The sequence below is a fragment of the Apostichopus japonicus genome, chromosome 8 (genome assembly GCF_037975245.1).
Source record: "Apostichopus japonicus isolate 1M-3 chromosome 8, ASM3797524v1, whole genome shotgun sequence".
NCBI classification, from domain to species: domain Eukaryota; kingdom Metazoa; phylum Echinodermata; class Holothuroidea; order Aspidochirotida; family Stichopodidae; genus Apostichopus; species Apostichopus japonicus.
Genome location: NC_092568.1, coordinates 13,492,523 through 13,515,327, shown reverse-complemented (window position 1 = coordinate 13,515,327; position 22,805 = coordinate 13,492,523). Strand labels below are relative to the sequence as shown.

The following is a 22,805-nucleotide window of genomic DNA, read 5'->3' as shown; positions in this document are numbered from 1 at the left end:
TTGAACTTTCGGTTGCGAAGATATTGACATTTGTTGAAAATCACTCTAAGCCCCACCCACTCATTAATATTCATGATATTAGCACCAAAATAAATAGGGATCGTCTACTCATGATGGGTAACCTATGTACCAAGAATGAGATCAATCCACCTTGGGATTGCTGAGAAAACCTAATTTCAAGCTTTTTTGCGAAAAACAACACTTAGCCCCGCCCCTCATGAATAATAATGAGATTGGACAAACTGTCACCATATTCATATAGAGGACTTTCCTCTTGTACCACCAAACTAAGTTCCATGAAAATTGAACTTACGGTTGCGAAGATATTGACATTTGTTGAAAATCACTCTAAGCCCCGCCCACTCATTAATATTCATGATATTAGCACCAAAATAAATAGGGATCGTCTACTCATGATGGGTAACCTATGTACCAAGAATGAGATCAATCTACCTTGGGATTGCTGAGAAAACCTAATTTCAAGCTTGGCGTCACACACACACAGACACACACACACACACACATACACACGCACACACGCAGTCATGACCGCATAGATTCCTACGGCTACCGCCAAGGAATCAAAAAGAGCACCCAAATTCCTAGCAGGTGCTACTGGAGTAATATCAGAGTCACCAATTTGTGTTGTGTGGTACATAAACCTTTGAGAGCTGTTGCCTAGAACCAAGAAGAACAAACTGTTTTCTGGTCATTTAACTTGAGAAAAAATGTACTTCATGTACAGATATTAAGTTTACCCAGGTTTTACTTTTGTAGTCCCATTTTCAGACATTGACCTACCTCCCAGCAATTCCATTATGGATCTTAGACATTTATACACCAAGTCAGGGAATAACTTAGTGTTCAAATTTTGTGCAGCAGTTATAATGGCTCTGAATATTCTTATATACTATGATATCTGAGAACCGACCTTCTGTACATCGTTGTACTTGTACAGCAATGCCCATTTTGCATAGCATTTTGTGATGCCATATCAGATAAATTATTCCATACAATTATGATGCTCAAGTTGCTCAACCAAGCTGCAACTTTTTTAAAAGAGGGCAGTGACTTTACAGGGGTTCATTGGGGCTCAGTGAAGATGTTTATGCTAAGGTTGATCTGAGTACAAAGGAATAGGAGTGAGCAAAGAGGGAATGAAATTAATCTTAATGAATTTTATTCAAATTGCATCTAGATGCACTGAATCATTCCATATAAGTGGTTTTTGTTTACAGATATTACAGATAATACAGGTGAAGTTAACAAGCTACAGAACATTGAGACAGCTTTTGCCAATGTTGATACATGTCAACTTCTGGAAATGTCTCTAAACTAACCCGTGTTTCTCGATTTAGGACTGAATAGGCCTTTTTCCACCAAATGAAACTTTGTTAAATGGGAGTAATTACAGGTTTCATTCGATTCTAAATTATGTCACCCAGACACTTTAATTATGTACAGTAGTATCAATCACCTACAACAAATCAAAACTTTAAAGGGATTGCACACTTACTTGATAACGAACTCGACAAACAGCCATGATAATGCACTGTCACTGTGATGGTATTTTCTTGTCATCTATTAGTAAAACTTTCATTGACACCAGCTCCCCTCCCCCCCCCCCCCCCAATACAATTAATGTTCAAGAAAGTTTTTCTCAAAGAAACAATGTACTGTAGATAGAAGGATACCCTTCCACCAACAACAGCAACTTACATTGACTAGAAAAATATTCCACACTATTAGGAGAAGACCCCATCTCAAAATCATTTTCCAAACTCTATAGGAGGTTGTTTGAATGAATTTTTTTTTGGTTACCATATATACTCTCTTACTCCAGAGAGTGGATCAGTGTACTGTAAGTGGTCTGAGATGTCATCATTGTAGATGTTCCTCAATAGCTTAAACTGCAAATACAATATTGTTGTTGACTGTTTCTCGAAATGTGACTTATTCCGAATATAGTTGGTGTTGTGCTCTTCTTCAACATGCAACTTTTTAATGTCTGAATATTATTTCTCTTAGTGGATAAATGAGTTGAAAGGCAAAACAAAACAAAGCCTTTGTCACTTCAATTGACATGACGATATCTACTCTGCTGTTACCAGATACATTAATAAAATGTCATTAAATTTTAAAAATTGTTATGTCCAAAATACATTCTATAGGCACTGTTTGGCCTAAAGATGCAGAACATTCCCAGCAACTTGGGAGGGAAATGAAGCTCAGACCCTGGATTATTGTATCCTAGTCAAAGCCTCTGGGTATTGTCCTGACTCCTTCAAGGTAACACAATGACCGAAAGGTGATGATATTCCAAGTTTCTTCTACTTAAATTCCATGAAATAGTGATCCCAAAGTCTTTTACAGCTACTATATTCCTCATTCACAGGTTTTTGCTGTTCTCCTAAACTTGTTTTCAATCACTTTCAAGGTGGTTAGGTTTAATTTTGACTTGTAAACGCTAACAAGGAAGGATAATGTTCATTTGTTAATACGGAAAATAGTAGTAAAAATATTTGTCAACTAAACATTACACGTTAGAGGCGGTCAAACATCTCATGATTGATTCAATGCCAGCATTTCCTTCATGTATAGCATGTGGTAACAGTGACCAGTATAATGTGTCGTGTTACTCGCCCATGCCTAGAATATCTCTTGTAATATCTAAGTAATTTAATGTCTGAACAGTTCACTGCAAGCAAAGAAAGGTGCGACTGAAAGAGAGTCAGCAAAAAACAAGAATCTAGGAGTACTTTACCGAGAACCATGTCAGAATGCTGTGGCATTATCTTCCATTTGGGTTTCATGTCTAAAAATTGGGTTACAAAATTAGAATTCAAATGTAAACAGTAAGCTGTTGAAGTACATGAATATGATCCAAAACCACTAGATAAATGTCCTGAACCACTATTATGATGTACAATGACACTATGGCATAAACATAGGTCTGTACAATTCCAACAAAAGCAATAGGGGTCTTGTACTCAATGTGATGCATCCACACACCAAGGATGAGAAGTATCCATGATTTCTACCATGAGATGTTTAAATGGTTTTCAGAGTTTGACTGCTGGTGACCCAGATTACCTTTGACCTCCACTAAAACAATTGAGTCTTCTATTCAAAATAAAATGCATCTACAAGCCAAGTAGGAAAGGATCCCTGCTTCCTAACTTGAGATATCCTGCTTACAAGGTTTTCACTATTTGACCTCTGGTGGCCTCAGATGACCTCTGACCTTCACTAGAAACAACAGAGTTCTCTTATGTAATATAACACATCAACATGGTTAGAGAAGTATCCATGCCTCCTACCTTGAGATATTGTTTGCAAGGTTTTCAGTGTTTGACATAGAAACTGTGACCTAAGATGAACTTTGACCTTGACAAAAAACTATAGGCTTCTTTTCAATATGACGCATCCACATGCCATGTACCCAAAGAATCCATGCTTCCAATCTTGAGATATAGTGTTTAAAAGGCTTTCAGCGTCTGACCTCTGGTGAGCTCTAATGACCTTTCCCCTCCACCAAAAACGATAGGTTTCTTTGTCTCAATATGACACATCTACATACCAAGTATAAAATGCATCCATGATTCTTACTTGAGATATCATGTTAACAAGCTACATGTCACAAACACATACATGTATACACGCACACACACATACAAATGCCCTTGACCGCATAGGTTCTCTTCTCATTAGAACTAAAAATTGTTTGAATCTGTTTCTTGTCAGATCTTCAATAAAGAGTTGTAACTGATGGACTATAAACAAGGTTTTCACCATTTGACCTCTGGTCACCTCAACTGGCCTTTGAACTCCACCAAAAGCAATAGGGTTCTTCTACTCAATATAAGACAACTACATGCTAAGTATGAGATTTGTCAAAGTTTCCCATTTTGAAAAACCATGTTTAAAAAGTTTTCACAGTTTGACCTCTGGTAACCTTAAATGACCTTTGACCCACACCAAAAACAATAGAGCTCTTATACTCAATATAAGACATCTACATGCCAAGTATGAGATTCATCAAAGTTACCCATTGTGAGATATCCTGTTTACAAGCAAGGCATCACACACTCACACACACACTTACATCTGCGTGACTGCATTGGTTTCTCTTGTCATTGAAACCAACCATGGTATTTGCAATGTCTCAAAAAATGCAATAATAAACTGGCAAAAAGGAAAATTACAAAAGATAAAGTGAAATTGCTCCACTGCTTCCCTAGATCTATGTGAATGTCTGCTCTCAGGTCCAAGAGTCAACATGTTTGCATGTGTTGCACAAGAAAACGTCATTATCATTATTGACTTGCTAAGCAAGTATAACCTTTTCTGCCAAGTGTGTGCTTCCATGTTGGACTAAATTGAAATTTGGCTTTTGTACCAATCCTTACTGTTGCATCAGTAACTCAGATTAAGTACAAGAAAGGAATGGCATTGAAAGTTAAATATTATAAAAAAAAAATCAGGCATTTATAAAGGGTTAAAGCAAGGTAGGGGAATTGGAAAGGTGGGGGGGGGGGGGCAGTGCAGTTTACAAGTCACATCAAAACAAGTACATACATACTAACAAAAGACTAGAATGAAGTTTGTCTTGTATGAGCTGATTTGTCTTGTATGAGCAGTCAAACACACTTGCTGAGACTTTATATGTGCTGTACACTTTGTGATGTCCTTCATTCATTTAACTCAGTGAGTGCACTGACAGCGTTAGTTTTACATGAGTTCTTGCATCTTGCAGAGATGATTTATATTGCTTCAGAATTTTCAACTGCAGGAAACTTCACCTTCCTGTTTTTGATGCTTTATTCATTATGTTCCATTGTAGTTCACAATGTCTGATCCACATTTAGACCAGGGTTTCTCAATAGATGGCCTGGGGGCTTATACTGGTTCTCGCTCTCCCATTGCTCCAACCAACGTTCATCTCTGGTCTTCATAAAACAAATTAATTCAGAAACTCAATCGAGACGGTACTTTCCAACTACTTTTCTCTGCCGACCCAGCTTGCAAAATTATTGTGCTACATGATCAACCTTGCAACTGTTACTTCACACAAACAATGAATCCTTAATCATCTTTCTAGTCAATTCTTTGGATGCCAAATAATTCTACAAAAGATGTATGATTTATTTGTAACTGACAGCACCAATTGTCTACAATTCAGGATTAAAGGATCTTCGAGATTCACTTAACCAGAATCACAGAAAATAATTTGAGAACATCCATCAATTACAGAATTCAGCATCTCCTTTATCTATACTTGAGTTGTGTAGATATTCTTGTCCCTTATTTGACAGCTCCTATAAATTTAAACTCCTAGCGCTGCAGAAGTAATTAATCAATCTCAAACATGGAGGCTGTTGAGCAACACCTACTTCCCCTAATCTGAGACTTTGACTATAATGAATATGCCAATGACGTCCTTTGCAGCTTGTGTATGGGTGACACACTAAACTAAGTGTGATGAGAACAGGACTATACGAATCAATTTAATGAATAATAGAAACAGGAGTAGTGTTTGCAGTATAAATTACATATTTTAAACAGACTAGTAAAAGTAAATCTACACAACCATTACAGTCTGAGCTAGAATTGTAAACACTAGAAACTGCAGTCTGATTGGGTAATATATCATCGCCTCTCACCAAAGCAATATGTCCTGAAGAATGAAGAACCAAACTCAATTCCATCTAGCTAACTAAGAACAGCCGTCATAACAAGGTAAATTGGAAGTACCTACGTAGTAGAGTATAGATTGTTTCATTGATTAGAGTAAAACTCAGACAGACTGTAGGAAACAGCACATATAAATATAAGCAAGTAGACTTTAATCAATCATCCTTGATTTAACATTGGACCGATATTTAAATCTATATTCATCACATTAAATGATACAAAGTTGAACATGCCTACTGTATATATTTGACAAAAACATTCACAAAGTCACAATGGATGTTATCAAGTATACGTAGTCACAAGTCATTCTGTTTATTAGTCTTTCAAGTTCAACTTTGATTTTTGAGATTCCTGTTAAAAATGAGAACGAGTAGTTTATTTTGTTTTTCCATTACCCTGCCTTTCTCAAAAAGGAATATTTACAAACTATCAATTATGGTAGAAGTTTGCCGACCCAATACAAGGAGAGCATTTCAATAAGATGGGGAATGACAGTGAACATTGTCATTGGTATTGTAGTAGAGGGGAGGTTTGCCACGACAGCTAATTTTGAAAAACATAATTATTACTATTTTATCAATGACTTTGAGTGCCTCCCCTCCTCTCTTTATGCTCGTCTTTGTTTAGTGAAACAGTAATTTTCCAATTTGCAGATATTGGTTCTGGACAAAAACTTTAGAAGAGACATCAAATGCTGTTACCTCGATCACTGACTGGAGCACTGTGGGAGCCATTGTATGGTGTTTCATCAACTTCATTCTTCACAGGAGCTAATGACATCATCTTCATCTTATCAAGATGGTGCTGACGATAAGATCCCCCAAATCCACCTGAAGAGAAAGACAGTATTGAAGAAGTCATCAATGAAACTGACCTGTTTACCTGATTGCAGCCAAAAACATTCTTCTTTAATTAGAAATTTTTTAATCATTTTCAGCAAACCTTATTGACTTTTCATGATTGACAGATATTCTCAATACAGAATAAGATGCTTTCCATGTGCAAACACTCTAGAGAATTAATGGTGAAATCAATTAACATCCTACCTGTATAACAAACTCATCAATGTATACAAGGCATAATTTCAATACAATATTTTGGAACATTCACCAAAGTGGATCATTTTAGTAGTGCGTGAAGTTAATCCATGTTTTACAAAATTATTAAGTTGATAAAGTCTTGAGACATTGACTTCTATCAACCTCAAATGACAGTGGACCTCCACTAAAACAATAGGGTCCTTGTATCTACTGTCAGCTTGTAAATCTTACTTCATTGGGAATGTCTTTCATAAGGTACTAACACATCCCTGTAACAGTTCAAAAACAGTCAAGTACTTTAAGTGTGCACTGTAAGTGAAGAGCAGTGGACACTTATCACATTTATAACAATTTCCAAACAATTTGGCAGCCATTTCGCAAATAGTAAGTGAAATGTGTATCTCACTGAGTGATGATATCTACATGCATTTGAGACGTTGTAAGAGTAGCAGAGCTTGTGCATATATGACCTTACAATGTTCGCAAAGAAAATTGTTTAATTTATATCTGGAGATGCAGTGCTCAATCAAACCTAAACTCAAAATAATTTCTATATTTCAAAGGAAATTTTGTCTTGACAAATTGACCTTCCTCTCCATTAAGAGTAAACTGCAAAAGCCAGTTAAGCCATGATTCTGAAGAAATTTTTTTCTTAAAGCAAATGTACATGGTTATTTCTAAATACTTAGAACACCCATGGATAAGATCCCCCCCCCCCCCTCCCCGTTATGTGTGTGCGATTAAGTTGCATAAGGACTACTACAAAATAACATGGTAAATTGTGTACTTCACCATTAGTATAAACTGTAAGATTTTCATGAGAAGTGGTCCTTTGAATCCTAGTATCCTACAGGCTACAGTATAAAGGGTCATAATATATATGCATGATCACTTGTTCCATCGTAAAAAAGTCTTGGAATGTTTGAATAATAATTGTACTGGTTGTGTGGTTTCATGGTCTGTTGCTACCATTATGTCATCTGTTAGTTCTCCTTTCCAATTTGAAAACACTGTCACTCCTCTACAAAATCTACCTTTTGTAACTCTTGTCCATCCCAACAATGTCTTGAATGGGGTTTTTATCAATGGGAAATTCTCTTCATCTTATCTATTGTATTCTGCTGACATAGAGCATTGTATCCTTAGAGTTGTATTATTATGGCAATGGTCACTTCTAAGGCAACTGACAGCAGAGAGCAGAGCTACAGTGAGTTACTGTGCTTCTTCTGCATGATAAATACATAGACACAAATCTAAGGCTAGTCTAACATGGAAAGTGTGTTGTTGTCAAGCAGAGGAAACATAATTTGTCAAGTTATGGGTTTCTATTTCTGCAGAACAAGTGAATGTACTATGTGTGTCTTGAGATCATGGTGATAAGTTCAAGTTAAAGCTGTATTTAATAATTTAATTGAATCCGGGTGACAACCTGCCTCAATTATAGGATTTACTTCGCTATTCCTTCTTTGTGCATTGTGCTGCTGAATTGTATTTGCAGATGCATTAATACTCAAAAAGGAATTGGGTTATTGGCCGATGATTCGATGAAAGTGTTGAAATCTTTGAAATTACATTCCTCAGTGTTCACTGTGCAGACAAGTTGTATATGTGTGAGTCCCTAGCACAGTGAACGGTACTTTGGTAATATTAAGCTACATTAACAGCATTGTTACCAATGCAGGATTCTGCGTATGGGACACACTGTTTTAACCTTTTGCTTGTGTCCGGTGGAAGCAACTTTTTTTTTCATGAGAACAAATCCCAAGCACACAAACTCACAACTATGACAGTGTAAAACATAACAAAACACATTTTTGCAAGAACATCTCTCCTTCTTTCAAAAAAAGCACTTCTCAAAATAACCAAAGTTTCTTCCAATCCTACAGATGATTAAATTTTTTGAAAACAAATTAATCATAACAATCAACGTTGTGATGCTTCAGTACAGAACTAACAACATTTCCATTACAGAGATTTTCATGCTAAAAGATAGTCAATGATGTTTATCCAAATTTCCCAAGATTCCATTGGCTAACAGTCCCTTACCCATTGTCTGCAAACATTCTTGCATCTGCAGTGCTCAAGGAACACAAAGAATGTTTTTCAACTTTTAAACTAGTTGTAGTTACTTCTCCTATGTAGAGACAGCAATGTTTGAAATATAGGCTATTATATGTGCGCACTTAAATATCATAACGTTAGGCCTTGTTGACAACACATTTCGACAAAAAGGGATCATGGTAGGGAGTTGTAGTTGAATTGTTTCTAAGAATATCAGGTAATATTTGAATCATTGTTTTGATCACAAAATGTTTTGAGTTGAGACAATTTATGATTTTTGTGGGGAACTAACATCTCTGATACTGAAAACGATTTTCATTTCACAGAATGTTTGTTCTCTCAGCATTAAGAGTTCCTTAAGTGAAATGTGAATTCATACCACAGTAATGTCTTCTTTGGAAACTTGTGTAAATTTTCTGGGTCTTTTTGGCAACGTGCTTCAATTAAAGTTTTGTGCAACATTGATGGGTAATCTACTTCAATACATCATCAAAGGTATCCATTGAAGCTTGAGTTTTTGAATCTACATTGTGTAAAAAGTTATTGACAAACTGTAATGGGAAAGGGATTGGAACTGACCGGGGTTGGGCAGACTTGAATAAAGTGGTTGGGGAAAAGGAACTTGCCGATATCTCTGACAGTAGGCAGTGTTGGATTTTCAGGAATTTAAGAAGGTTGTCCGAAGGACTACCAGCTTCAAGGATTTTCAAATATTTGGTAGTCCTGCAAAAAACTTGGTAGTCCTTCCAAATTTTCCACCAAAATTGAAAATGAACACAAATAATTCAAAACAAAACATTTTGGTGCTCAATCTGATTGTGTCAATTAAAGCTTTATTAGTTTAGCATATAACCATGTTATTGTGTACTGTTTTCAAATAGTGTTTGCATGGTGTATCCGGGTACCCGGATACCCGCCCGACAAGATACTACCTGGTTCCTTATTTATTTCCCAAATACTATGCAGTGTGTTTTTTTTGTTTTTTTTGAGAACCTATGGTTAGGCAAGATATTCCCATTGAGTTAGGCTACCATGTGGACTAAGATAACAGCAATAACGAAAGTATTCCAGCATTGTTACGAACACAGGATTCTGGGTCCGGGACGCAATGTTTTGGCCAGGGACGCAAATATTCAAATTGCTTGCAAACCCCAAGTACACACTAACAACTAGGTCAACGGAAAACATAACAAAACACATTTTTGAATGAACATCTTTCATTATTTCTTCTTCTGACAAGAATCAAAAGTTCTCCTCCTACAGATCATTGAATTTGTTCGAAAATAAATATATCATAACAATCAACCGCAAGGTACAGGGTCACCAAAACTTCATTACAGAGATTTTCATGCTAAAAATAGACAATGCTTTACCAAGATACCTGTGATTTGATTGACTAATAGTCCCTACCGATTGTCTGCAAAGATTCTTGCATTTTCAGTGCTCAATGAACACGAAGTATGTTGTTTAACAACAATTACTTGCAACGTTTACTTTCCCCTGTGTAGAGATAACAAAGTTTGTGGTAAAGGCTCTCATATGTGTGCACTCAAATATCATAACGTTAGGCCTTGTCTCATATTTGTTACGTACATTTTGACAACAATCTCTGGTGGTACGAAGATGCATTTGAATTGTTTCTGAGACTATCACGTAATATTTTAATCATTGTTTTGATCAGAAAATGTTATGAGTTGAGACATCCTATGAATCTTGTGGGATGCTTACATATCTGATCCTGAAAGGATATTCATCTCACAGTATGTTTCTTTTCTCTGCAATAAAAGTTGCTTATGTGAAATGTGCACTCATACCACAGTAGTTTCTGTTGCAAACTTTTTCGCGGTCCAATTGACCACGGAGTTGCCAGTAGGAAGGACGAGGGCTGATGAAGGAGGAGGCTGGGGTAAAAATTGTTTGAAACGGCAGGGTGGGCGAAAGGAGGAGTGGGGCGGGCCGCCCCTGTCAAACACCGAAGCTAAGACACTGAGCCATCTGTCCTATAATATTGTGTATAACATTCACAAAGTATAGGCAGTGATACTACACTAGTATTAGTACAGTAGGTCATACAAATTACAATAAACGTAATTGGTGTTCGATCGGGACGCAAACTTTTTTTTACGGGAAGCAAACTTTTTCGGGGGCTTGCGTCCCCGGGACGCCAATTTTTTTTCGCTAATAACATTACTGTATTCCATGGATACTTTATAACTGCGTCAAAAATTCAGCGGTATAGGCTAGATTTCCCCAATTGACTTAATGTGCTGTTAGGCAACCATGTGGTCGAAGATAACAGCAATACTGAAAGTATTCCATGGATATCTTATAACTGCGTCACAAATTCAGCAGTATAGGCTAGATTTCCCCCATTGTCCAGCAATGCATTTTCACTCGGCCTATAGACTGTCAGTGTCTGATCGACTGTTGTTACAACACCGTACAAAATGCATTGCACTGACATTTAGCCACAAGTCTCATTTGTTTTCTGGGTACATCATTAGAAACTAACGTTAGGCAACTTTATTAGTGAACAGATTTTTGCTAACGATGTTGTAAAGTTAATATTTTGCGCATGTTTTTAAATAATTTATGTATGGTTTGGGTGTTATTCAGAAACTATTTAATTAAATTGACTTTCGTTTTTAATGAAATATAATTAGGCTCAATAATTTTTCGAACCCTTCATTTTTTTTTGGTCGTCCGAAGGACTACCAAGCACACAACATTTTGAAAGATTTGGTAGTCCGACGTAATTTCTAATCGTCTCGGACGACCGTGAAAGTCCTACACTGGTAGGTACAGAAAGTTGGGCATACAAAAATGTCTGTATTTTACTTGTGTGTCTTAGACCTACTTCAAGCATGTTCTACCCGTGCAGGTTTCTCTCAAACTTTAGACCACATTGCATCGCTAACAGAAGCTGCAGATTCCTTGCTAGACAATAAAAGCATACATAGTTATTAATGTACACACACATGCCATCCAATCCCTCTTCCTCAAGGTCAAAGCAGTGTCTTCAAGGCAAAATCTGAGTGCTCATTTTTCCGTCTTCATATTTCTTTTATCATTTACAAGTTTATACTTAAATATATGCATCTTAGCTCAAACTATTGAGAGAGCGTTTCCCTATCTAGCAGCATTATATCTTTTAATTAAACACTGTATGACCAAACATATTACCTGTATCTCTCATATCCTGTTTGTCTGTTAAGAACCCTGGCCTCAGCCGTCTTTCCTTGGTAACGGTTTCTCTTAAATTAGGTTCTGAACCATTCCATGTCTGTCGAGGTTGGAACGGTGGCTTTATATCCATTGGCTTTTCCTGGAGGTAAGGAATGAAATGTGAGATTTTTAACTACAGAAATCTTTGAAATAATTTGATCACATCATGACAGGTATCAAAGAAAAGAGAGTACAGTGGGCACAATAACACAGGGTTTAATTGTATTAACAATGAGAGAATGAAAAGTCAGCTGGAGCGTGTGAAATTATGTGATGTACTTTGGCATTTAACACAATATTCAACAATGACAGTAGGCACAAAATTAATTTTGACCTGTCATAGATCATTCAAAATGAGCCCTATCAGTCCAGGTTGAACTTCGATACCAGTTTTATTTATTTAGAAATGACCCTTGAAAATCTGAGACTCACTAATTACTGTTAGTCTATCACACAATATGTCAGTTCCTCAGATCTGCAACACAGATCAACAGGAAATTGAGCACTGGAAGATAAGAAACTACTAGAAGGTAAGAAAGCACAGGGAGAAACCCAGCCTTTAAAAACACTCAAGTTGAAAATAGTACTTGAATCAAGAGACCTAGGAACAGTAGAAAAAGATGCCACAATAACTTCCGTCTTTGAATAAATGCTTAGATGTACAGGTACTGTACAACTTGAGTATCGAAAGATATAAATTTGTCTGAAGCAATAACATCTAGGTGGTAGAATGAGGAGATCCAGAATGGACCAGACAGCTAAATGTTTACCAAGCTACTCCACAGTAGAATGAGACTGTAATTTGTGAGGAGACAAGTATATAACTGAGGAAGCAATGTATGCAAAGGAAGACTGCATAAGAGTAAATTATGCCAAATGACTTACTGTGTTGAATATAAATGGTTTGATGTACCGATATACAACTTGATTATAATCAAAAGATTAACACTTGTCCAAAACAATATCTTGATAGTAGACATGAGAAGAGAGGTAACTGACATTGGTAATAGACCAGACAATAGAGTAGAACAGTCGAGTAGAATCAGTCCCAAAACATGACCAAGATGTACAGTATACAGTTGTAGACTAGAGAAGACTGCATTTATAAGACTGTGTGTGGACACAGGTAATTCAGAGAGTGATGGAACTATTACTGTAATATAGTGTCATGTTCAGAGTTGCTTACAAAATGACAAAGGCACCTTAGAAGAGCTTTCATGTTTGGTCTACATTTATGTAAGCTTGACACAGTTTATGATTACCAGTCCATATGATTTAATAAAGATCAGGTACCTGCAAGGAGATAAGAACTACTTTATTTCACCAAAATCACGTAGGTAATGAATAAAAGATCGTGTTGGTTGAACAGTTAACAACTTACTAATTAGGAGAAATTAAGTAATTGTCACCAACTGTCAGCTGATCAAACATTTACAGTCAATTTGTGACTACTGTATATAGACAGAGTGTTCAGGTACTCTCTGAAATATCAAACATTAATAATCCACCAAAGAATATTCAGACATAAAATTTGCAAACTTAAGTTGATGATAATGCCCACTAATTACATGTCTGAAAGAATACCGTAGATGCAGCAACTGCCCATGAATGGGAGTTTCAGTATGCTCTATAGGTTTAAGTTGCTGATGAATGCAAGCAAGAGGGCAGGTCAAGACTTCAAGACTACAAACAGTTATGTCCACTTCTGATGCCTAAATTATGGAAGTATCTGGATAATACAGTAGTTTCATACTTGACCTGTGCTAGCTTTTATCCCATCAACTAGTTACAACCAATTACGTAAGTATTCAATATTAAGTTAACTACTTGAAAATAAAGATATGTCGAACAAAACAGATGAATCTTTTTACCCAACAAGAGAGAGGTCGATACACACAGCAAGAAGAAAGAAATTCATGTAGTTTGCGGGTATAATTCCGCTGACCTTATTTAGTCAGGGAAACTTTGACCTCCACCCAAAGTGAACTTATAGTATGTGCACAGTATCACCATTCTGGGAGTAGGGCAAATGCTACATGTATGCTAGCATAATCTGGCTCCATTGTATCAACACACTGTTCATGTTTATTAATAAATGTGTTGTGTTCCATCAGTGATTGATAGAAGAATAACTGCAAGGCAGAAGGAAAATTTGGTTCCAGAATAATTATTTTCATAAGATGATGTTTGGACTGTCTATAGTGCATTTCAGAGAGAAGAGGGATAACATCGTAGCAAGTTGCTAAAATTGCTAAAACCAACTGATATACAGTACAACAAAGTAAATAAGATGGGCCACAGCTCATACGTGTACATCATTCTTCCAATGTTCTTGGTAGAAATAAAATCCATACTAATACAGACCAAACACACTCAATGAATACATACATATAAGCCACACAGTGTGCAAAACTATCGCACAGCCTTGCTTAGTTTAATATTGATTTTTTTTTCATCACTAACTGAGATAAAACCTGTTGTGCTCTAGTAACAATAAGTTCCAACTATGGAAAATCATTTACATTGTAAAGAGGCATGTAAGCCTGGGATCACTGGCTGGAAGTTTGTCAATTGTATTCATTGATATGTGGACAATGAGGAATTCTATGTTATTGATGGTTTGCTGGTCTTAATGTTCAGGAACGTTCAGGATGGTTTCAGAAGTGAATACCATTCCACACCATTCACAAGTAAGATCGTGGATGAACACCGGCTTATTTCAAGCCTTCTCTTTTCGACAAGTGTTCAGAGGATAACGAGGCAGCCAGGCAGGGGTGTGAATTCGCTCCCCTTCCAGCTCCCGAGACCGCCATTTAACGTCCCCATCAGGGTCGAGATTGTCTATCCCATCATCTGACTACTTTCTCAAACACTGAGGTAGGCAAAGGCAACCCATTCGACATCACTGCAGTGCAGCCATGACGAACAAAGTTGTTTCGAAACCAAGTGAAGAACAGAAACAAACCCCTTTTCCCAAGTTCACAAACCAGAAATTTACCAAATCCACAGAAGACTTCACACATCACCACTGCACTGCAGCAATTTTTTAATAGGTCAGAGAATTGGCTCCTGGTGGAATTTTGATCCTGGAACCTAAGGATTGTGAGGTGGACACTCTAACCGCTGAACCAAGCCTTTGCCTTAGAACCAAGCCTTTGCCAAAATTGCCTATTTTGAGTTAATTTGATTATCAAAGTCTATATACTGTACTGTAGATACCTACTACACATGAATCCATCAGAACCTTCAGCAGTAAGAATGCAAAAGGAAACATGTGTACATACAGGGGGGTAGGAGCCGGGGGGCACGTGCCCCCCCTACTCTTTTTCCAAAATAGCAAACATGCCCTTGGATGATGAACTGTCTTTTGGATATCTTCGCCTTTGTTAATTTTAATATTTTATTTGAATTATTCACGTGCACCATAATAGTATTGATAACATACTAACACATCATTTAAGTGAAATGGCCGGTGTGTATCAGTTTATAGCATAGTGAATGGTGGTTGTGGCATAAGAAAGTGCCCCTCTGATGTTGTGCCCCCCCCCCCACTTTTTGGAAGCTTCCTACCGCCGTGTACATATGTACGGAAGCAGCCAGTGGCTAATGATTGATGTAGGCTCAAAATTAGTTACAGCCACAATGCAATTAACTAAACTATGCAAAGCTGAGGTAAGGAATCCAATGGGTACCTACATGTAACAGTAACATGATAGAAATTTTCATCTTATCAATTACAGTTCTAATCATATTATCATGTCATTTAATATTACTGCCATCTATGCACAGTAGTTTCATATACTTGATAGAGGTTGTTTCCTGAGTTTAGTTGGGAGGTATGGTACTGTACGTATAATAACAACCATACTAATACTGGTTAGCCAATTTGAAAATTACATTCTGATGTCATTATGATTCAGTTTAGCTCATTTTTTACCTAATTGTTTGTTAAATGTTATCCAAATCAGCTATTAAACCATCACATGCAATATGACCACTACAAAAACAACAACAAAATACAAATTTGTGTTTGTCTGTGTGTTTTGTGTGGTTGCAGACACCTTAGTTGCTCCCTCAATTGCAGTACTATAGTTAAATCACTTCCATTTTTTGTTTACCATTTTACTCAGTTACATAGTATATTATGTCATGCAAATTATGTACTCAATTGATGCAGACCACAACTGATGAGAGCAAAACAATTTCAAAAAAGATAAGTTCTTCAATACAATGGATACTTTTGGTCAAAATCACCATGAAATATTAATATGGCATTTTTGGTACTTAATAATGTTCATAATGGCAAAAGAAAAATCCTGTCTCTACTAGTAGACAATCATATTAGTGATGCAGTGAAACAGTTTTTTTCACAAAACTGAAACATTTCCAAGCAGGGGAATCATATCACATTATCAGTATTCTCTAACATTTCTGCTTTGAACACGTCATACCTGCTTTTGTTTATCATGTAATATTAGATTTAAACTTCTAAAATGTAATGAACTCACCTGTATAGGGGCACTGTTTACATGACCACGAGCCGCTGCTAAGGAACCATCATAACCTTCAGATGCGAAGTCATCTGGCCTATCATCTCGGTCCTCTTCCCAGGGTAATTTGGACCTTCCTCTTCCTGCGCTGTAAAACCTTTTTGGTGGGACGAGCTCTTGAAGAGATCCATTAGTAAGAGCAGTTTTGTTAGGAGAAGGTTGTAATAACTCTATAGCAGGGTCAGTATATGATCTGTCTTTAGCACTACCAGTGCTACCAGCTGCTTTCAATATCCACACAGTGTCAAAAGCAACAGATGAAGCCGACCGTGAGCTAGCTGATGATGGCAAAGGAGATGGCAACTCCACCATGTATTCATCATTTATTCTCGGTAGTTGACGTCGAGCTAGCCTAGCTTGAACTGCTTTCATTACACCCTCGTCATTCATTTGCAGTTCCACCTCATCGACAGCACGTATTAAAGGTGATATCTTTGTTGGACCCATTGCCTGGGCAAGAACAGCAAATGTCTCCAAAGAAGCTTGTCGTACTTTCCTCTTTGGATCACCTAATGTGGGTGCCACAGAACTACACAGTTTGGCAAGATCAAAATCATTGCTTGGAAAAGTTAAAAGGGCAGCGATGATAATATGAAGCGCCTCTTCTCGAACACCAGACTTTCTGTGCTTCAAAGTTTCACTGACAACATCTACAACGGGCTTTGGTTCTAATGTTTGCATTAGAGTTATCATCACTCTCATATTTGTCTGCCTTATCACTATTTTATTATCTCCGAATCTTTTGGTGAGGGCAGATACAACTGGTTTGAGGTAAAACTTAATGTCTTGATTTAATTTCAAGACTAATTGTTCAATTATCTCAATTGTTACTATTGAGACTTTAAAATTCAAGTCCTCCAAAAGTTGACATAAGAAGCTTATAAGCGCAATAAAGTTACTTTTAAGCTTGGACACATCTTCAAGCTCAGATATCAAAGATTTCAACTCTTTTGCTGCTAAAAGTCTTTCATACCAGTTTTCTTGATCCATTAGACCCTTCATTATACTTTGAGGAATGATTCCAAACCCAACGTCATCATCGTGCACTTGTGTATCACTGTAATTAATATGCTCTGAGTTGCTAGATCCTTGATGTGACACAGAATCACTATACCCATGCCCCTGGAATATGTTTCGTTGGTTTGAATTAACATCTAGGTCATCTGTTTCTTCTGTTGTTATTTGTTGTTCTCTGGCTTGGTATCTAGCTTTTATTTCAGGTGGAAGCTTTTCCATATAAGAATTAAATCTGTCTTTTCCAACTGTGGACTTGATCTGATTAAGAGCAATAAGTGATAAACCTAGAAGTTTTTGATCATGCTCCTTGCAAATTTTGAATGCCAATGATTGTATAATTGGATACACATCAGCTGAGGGAATGTTAGGAGTGAGTAGGATTGGAAGGGCAACCACTGCTTGCATATTTATATCTGGATCAGTATGTTCAATACCATGTTTCACAAGAGCATGAAACAAATGCTGTATGTTTGATGTTTTACGCATGTATGAATGCAGGGTCTGAATAATGACCTTCCGTACCGCAACCCTCTTCTCACCAATATTGTGAATGAACTGTGGAAGCACATAGTCCATACATTTATCTAACTCATAATCAAGGTGTGGTATTACTGCATAAATGACTTCAACGGCCTTCTGTCTAACTTCCAAGTCACTGTCCAGCAATACATGGGCTAAACTGAGAAAAAGTTCCTGTCTATTTCCAGCAGCCTCTTGGCCTGCATACTTTTGAGTTCTCTGAAGTAATTCATCAAGTAGATATGCACGGTGCTCGATGTAATTTTCATCTCGCAACTGATCGAGAATGTCACTTTCTTCCATAATTAAGTCACCATTGTCCCCAACCGTCTGTCTTTCATGAATGTGGTTGATCCAATTTCGTGGTTTAGAATGCTTAATTTTACTACGAATTTGAACGTTAGTATCGATACGCCTAGTGTTATTAATTACCATGGGATCCTCGTCGAAAGAGTTAAATAGTGGTAACTTGACGACGGTTTCTGCCATTTAATTCCCATTTTGCAGCACAAGTATAAGATCCTCTGACACACCAATTTGTAAGATGGTAACACGTTTCCCTTAAAATCATGTTATTCCACTGGAAGAGAAACTACGATCATAAATTTCGTATCTAGGCTACACCGGGTTGGCCTAGAATACATTTGTAATTGTACTTACTAATATCGTCGAGTCCATGGAGATGAAACGCTGTTGCTGTATGGCGTTATGTTACTATGTACATTTTCTGCATGTAGCGCTCCGGCCTACCATAAAAGCTCGTACAGTACAATTCACACAGTAGGCGCAAGGAATTGGAATGTCCGAAATATAATTGAGGGGGTTATACTGATTTACTGTTGGTATGTACTACCCGTACATAAGATACTCGTACTGAACGCTTTCAGCTGATCTTACAGCGATCGTGCGATTCTGCCGAAATCCTCTCACTTTCGGCAACCTTGTTGAATGACTGCATTTCGTCATTTTCTATACGATTTGGACCAAATTTCGAAAATGGCTTGTGTGAGTTAACTTTTCATACAATTTGGTTTGTAAATTTGAACTTCATTTGAGGTCACGAGAGGTCATTATCTGACAACTTAAACATGCTACTCCTCCTAGAGCGCTGTTGTCATACTCTGCTGAAATGTTGTGGATATATCGTTTGAATGTCGCGAACCAAAGTTGTTCAGGAATTTTTGTTATCGTTATGTGAGGGCCCAACACAGGGCCTTCTGTAGAGTTTTCAGTTATGGTGAAATGTAGGCCACACGTCATATGTAATGATCATAAAATTTGTTTTTCAACATTTTAGATTCACGACCAGTATGCGTTTTGGTGTGAGCAGCAAAATGTCTTTCATCTTTAATTGTTCCCGTCATATTGGATATAATTCCACCCGTGGAAAGCTTGATCCAGACAAATGTTCACTTTTTCTTCAGGCTTCATATAAAGTTCGATATCATTCTCTGTAAACTTAAGAACGACTTGGCAGATTTATCATTTTAACTTTTCCACAGTTTGTGTGTGGGATACGGCTTGTTGGAGCCGATTCCGATTGCTGATCTCTAACGTTTCTTTGTGGTACGTCGATTGTAAACAAGATGCAGGTAGTTCTCTATTATTTTATGGGTGCAATTTTCGTGAACAATTGTGGGTCAGCACAATTCAAACGTGATATCCACAACATTTGAAAGAGACACTTGAAGGAATTTCCCGGAATACGACAATATCGGGAAATTTCTTCTAGGACTAACAATGGGCAGTTCGTATATACACCCGACAGTATTTAGGGCTAACTACCGTTGAAATCAGTCCCCATTTGGGATTTCGGGATATGTAGCGGCGTAATTCATATAAACAAAACTTTTTTCATTATATCTTACAATGATAACATTGGCTCATACCCTTTTACGATGGAGTCATCCATCAAACCTCAATGCAGTTTTGCATTTTGATTTAAAGATACTATAAAGGCTCTGCAGTTTAAATATTCAAGAACACAACGTAGCGGTTATTAGTAGCCCTTTTACTTTTTATATTTATTTCAAACTTTTATCATTGTTTATTTCAATAACTGATACAATTATCTCTATGTCTTCTTTTCAAAACAAATGTTTACAACTTTCTAAAATTTTAACAAACTACGTCTGGTAAGAAGGAGCATAAGACAAGGAAAAAAGGAGATCGGGAGCAAAGGAAAGGACACCGTTATTCCGGATATGTCTTATATTTTATGCACAAACAAACGGAGCAACTGCTCAGAAGACTTGCCAATCAAAACAAATTTCTCAAATAGAAGCTTAGCTGAGCTTCTGCAGCGTTGTTGCCCTTGTTGTTTTTCTCTCGACATAAGACACTTTGAAGAAGACATTTGAAAATAGGCATATCTTTGCCACTAAAAATTAGGATATGAATTGGTCTATGCTGCAGAAAAGTTCCAGCAATTTCCATAAACAATCAATTATGGTAATAGGAAGGATCCAATGCAACCCAAAAAACAACAAATATATAATGACAACAGAGGGGGAAGTAATTACAAAGACAAAATAATACAATAGAGTAAGGTTATTCTTTTTTTCCTATTTATTTTCATTTTAGTTATGTTTTTCTATAATTTGTTGCTCATTTGAATATAATTTGCATAAATTACACCTCATTTAAACAGTTGCATTTTGTTGATCTGTTTCCCCTCTTCAACTTCTGTGCGCAACATTTCTTTATTCAGCACTTCTAAGTACCTGAAAACACTGAAAAAGATTAATAGATCTAATAATTATCTTTCATCTTGTAGGAAAAAGTCATTAAACCACGATATGTAGAGAATGATGAGACCAATTTTTAAGTAGGACCGATTAAAGCGCAAGGGTCGGTGTCACATATATATATGTCAATTGAGGTCAAATGGCAAACTACTCCTAGACCGTAAGTCTGATCACGTTCAAACTTGGTGGGGAGGTGCCTAACCATGACAACGCGTGCCTGTGTGATTGGTGATGTCAAATGTCAGAAATCAAATACCGGAAAAGTTTGTTTTTAGATCATTAAATGTTAGTATGTTGTTAAAATGTATTAAACCACAAGATAATGGGATAAATTTTAAAATAGTTCTTATTTAGTTGTTAAGGGTCGACATCGAAGTCCAATGTAGGTCAAAAGCAAATTTGGCCTTAATTCTGTGGAAAAGTTTGTCGCAAACTCTCCTAGACCATAATTCGGATCAAGTTCATACTTGGTGGGTATAGGTGCATGATCATGTGAACTCGTGCCTGCTTAATTGATAATGTCATAGGTCAATGTTCAAGGCCCTAAACATTGGTTTTTAGCCACAAGATATGTAGAGAATGATGAGACAAATACGACAATATTCCCTTTTGGATGTTGAAGTTGAAAGGTCAATGTAGGTCAGAGGTGAAATTGCCCCAACTTTGATGCCTTGCATGAAACAACAGTGATGCTTAGGTATTGTCGTTTTAAACTATAATGTTAAAAAACTGGAATCCTGCCTATAGCAAAGATGACAACAATTAAGATGCATTCAGAAGTCCATGAATTACCCTCTTGTTATCTCATCGCTCCCATAGGGAAGGTGAGATGTTGTAGTTCCTTTGCCCGTTGAGCCATATGCAGCTATGTCAGTTTCCATAGCAACAATTGTCATGGTAAACTTTCCAAATATGTCCACGTGTCACACAAGGTTAGAACGACGGTAACGTCCGATGGGAAAGTCGCAGTTTTGTGACTCACTTCACCTTCGCGTCCGGGTCTAGCCACTTGTAAACGTTTGCGTGATTACGCGATATATATATATATATATATATATATATATATATATATATATATATATATATATATATATATATATATATATATATATATATATAAATGAAAATCGTAATGAGTTGGAAAATCAAGAACAGTGAAAAAACTTTCAGCCTCCACCGGGATTCGAACCACGGGCCTTCCGCTCTGTACGCGGACACCCTAACCACTAGGCTATGGACGCTGATTGTATGTCCAGAGGTTCGAAACCGGTAAGGAAGGTCGTAATTCCACTGTAGGCGTTTGTCACCTGTATCGAACAATACTAGTTCTGTTTTTGGTGACATATTTTGCCTTACTCTAGAGATCAAACATGATGCTAACCAACTCGAAATCATTTGTGATTCCTAAAGCCGGATCTCGAAAGAGATACTTTGAACAGACTTTATGTTAATGCAATGGAGGTAAACGACAAAGGCAAATGAATATATATATAAATAAATAAATATATATATATATATATATATATATATATATATATATATATATATGTGTGTGTGTGTGTGTGTGTGTGTGCTGCATTGTGCTGAGGCGTGTAGCCTAGGTCTATTCCCTGCGTCTTAGCGCGAAGAAGACAAAGCTAAGTCGGCCTAGGCTATGTATAATTACCTTCACGCGACATTAAGATTTCACTGATTGACAATGAGTGGTAACCTTCCCAGTGTTAAAAGTTGGTATAAAATGAAAGAAAAGAGGACATTTTCACAATAATCTTATCATTTGAAAAGTATGATTCTGGAGTCAGGACTCCCAGAATCACAAAAGAATGTAATCATGTTAACTTCAAAAGCGGTATTGCGGGATTGCATAGCTAATAGTAAATTTGTTCATTTGAATCAGTGTTTGCTGGCGATGAGATATGCAACTCGGTGGATTGCCCTCTTTATTTATACTT

The 22,805-nt window shown here is 36.9% G+C and overlaps 1 protein-coding gene across 1 annotated transcript in view; it reads right to left on the bottom strand.

Moving 5' to 3' along the window:
* The window catches only part of LOC139970484 (TOG array regulator of axonemal microtubules protein 1-like), a 56,878-nt gene extending 38,053 nt beyond the window's left edge, over window positions 1-18,825 (bottom strand). Inside the window, exons 1-3 of the mRNA XM_071976238.1 lie at window positions 16,529-18,825; window positions 11,979-12,120; window positions 6,396-6,524 (exon numbers count right to left, since the gene is read on the bottom strand). Of these exons, the coding sequence (XP_071832339.1) occupies window positions 6,396-6,524; window positions 11,979-12,120; window positions 16,529-18,595 (2,338 nt within the window). The 5' untranslated portion in view covers window positions 18,596-18,825. The remainder of the gene's footprint in view (window positions 1-6,395; window positions 6,525-11,978; window positions 12,121-16,528) is intronic.
* Window positions 18,826-22,805: the final 3,980 nt, after the last annotated feature.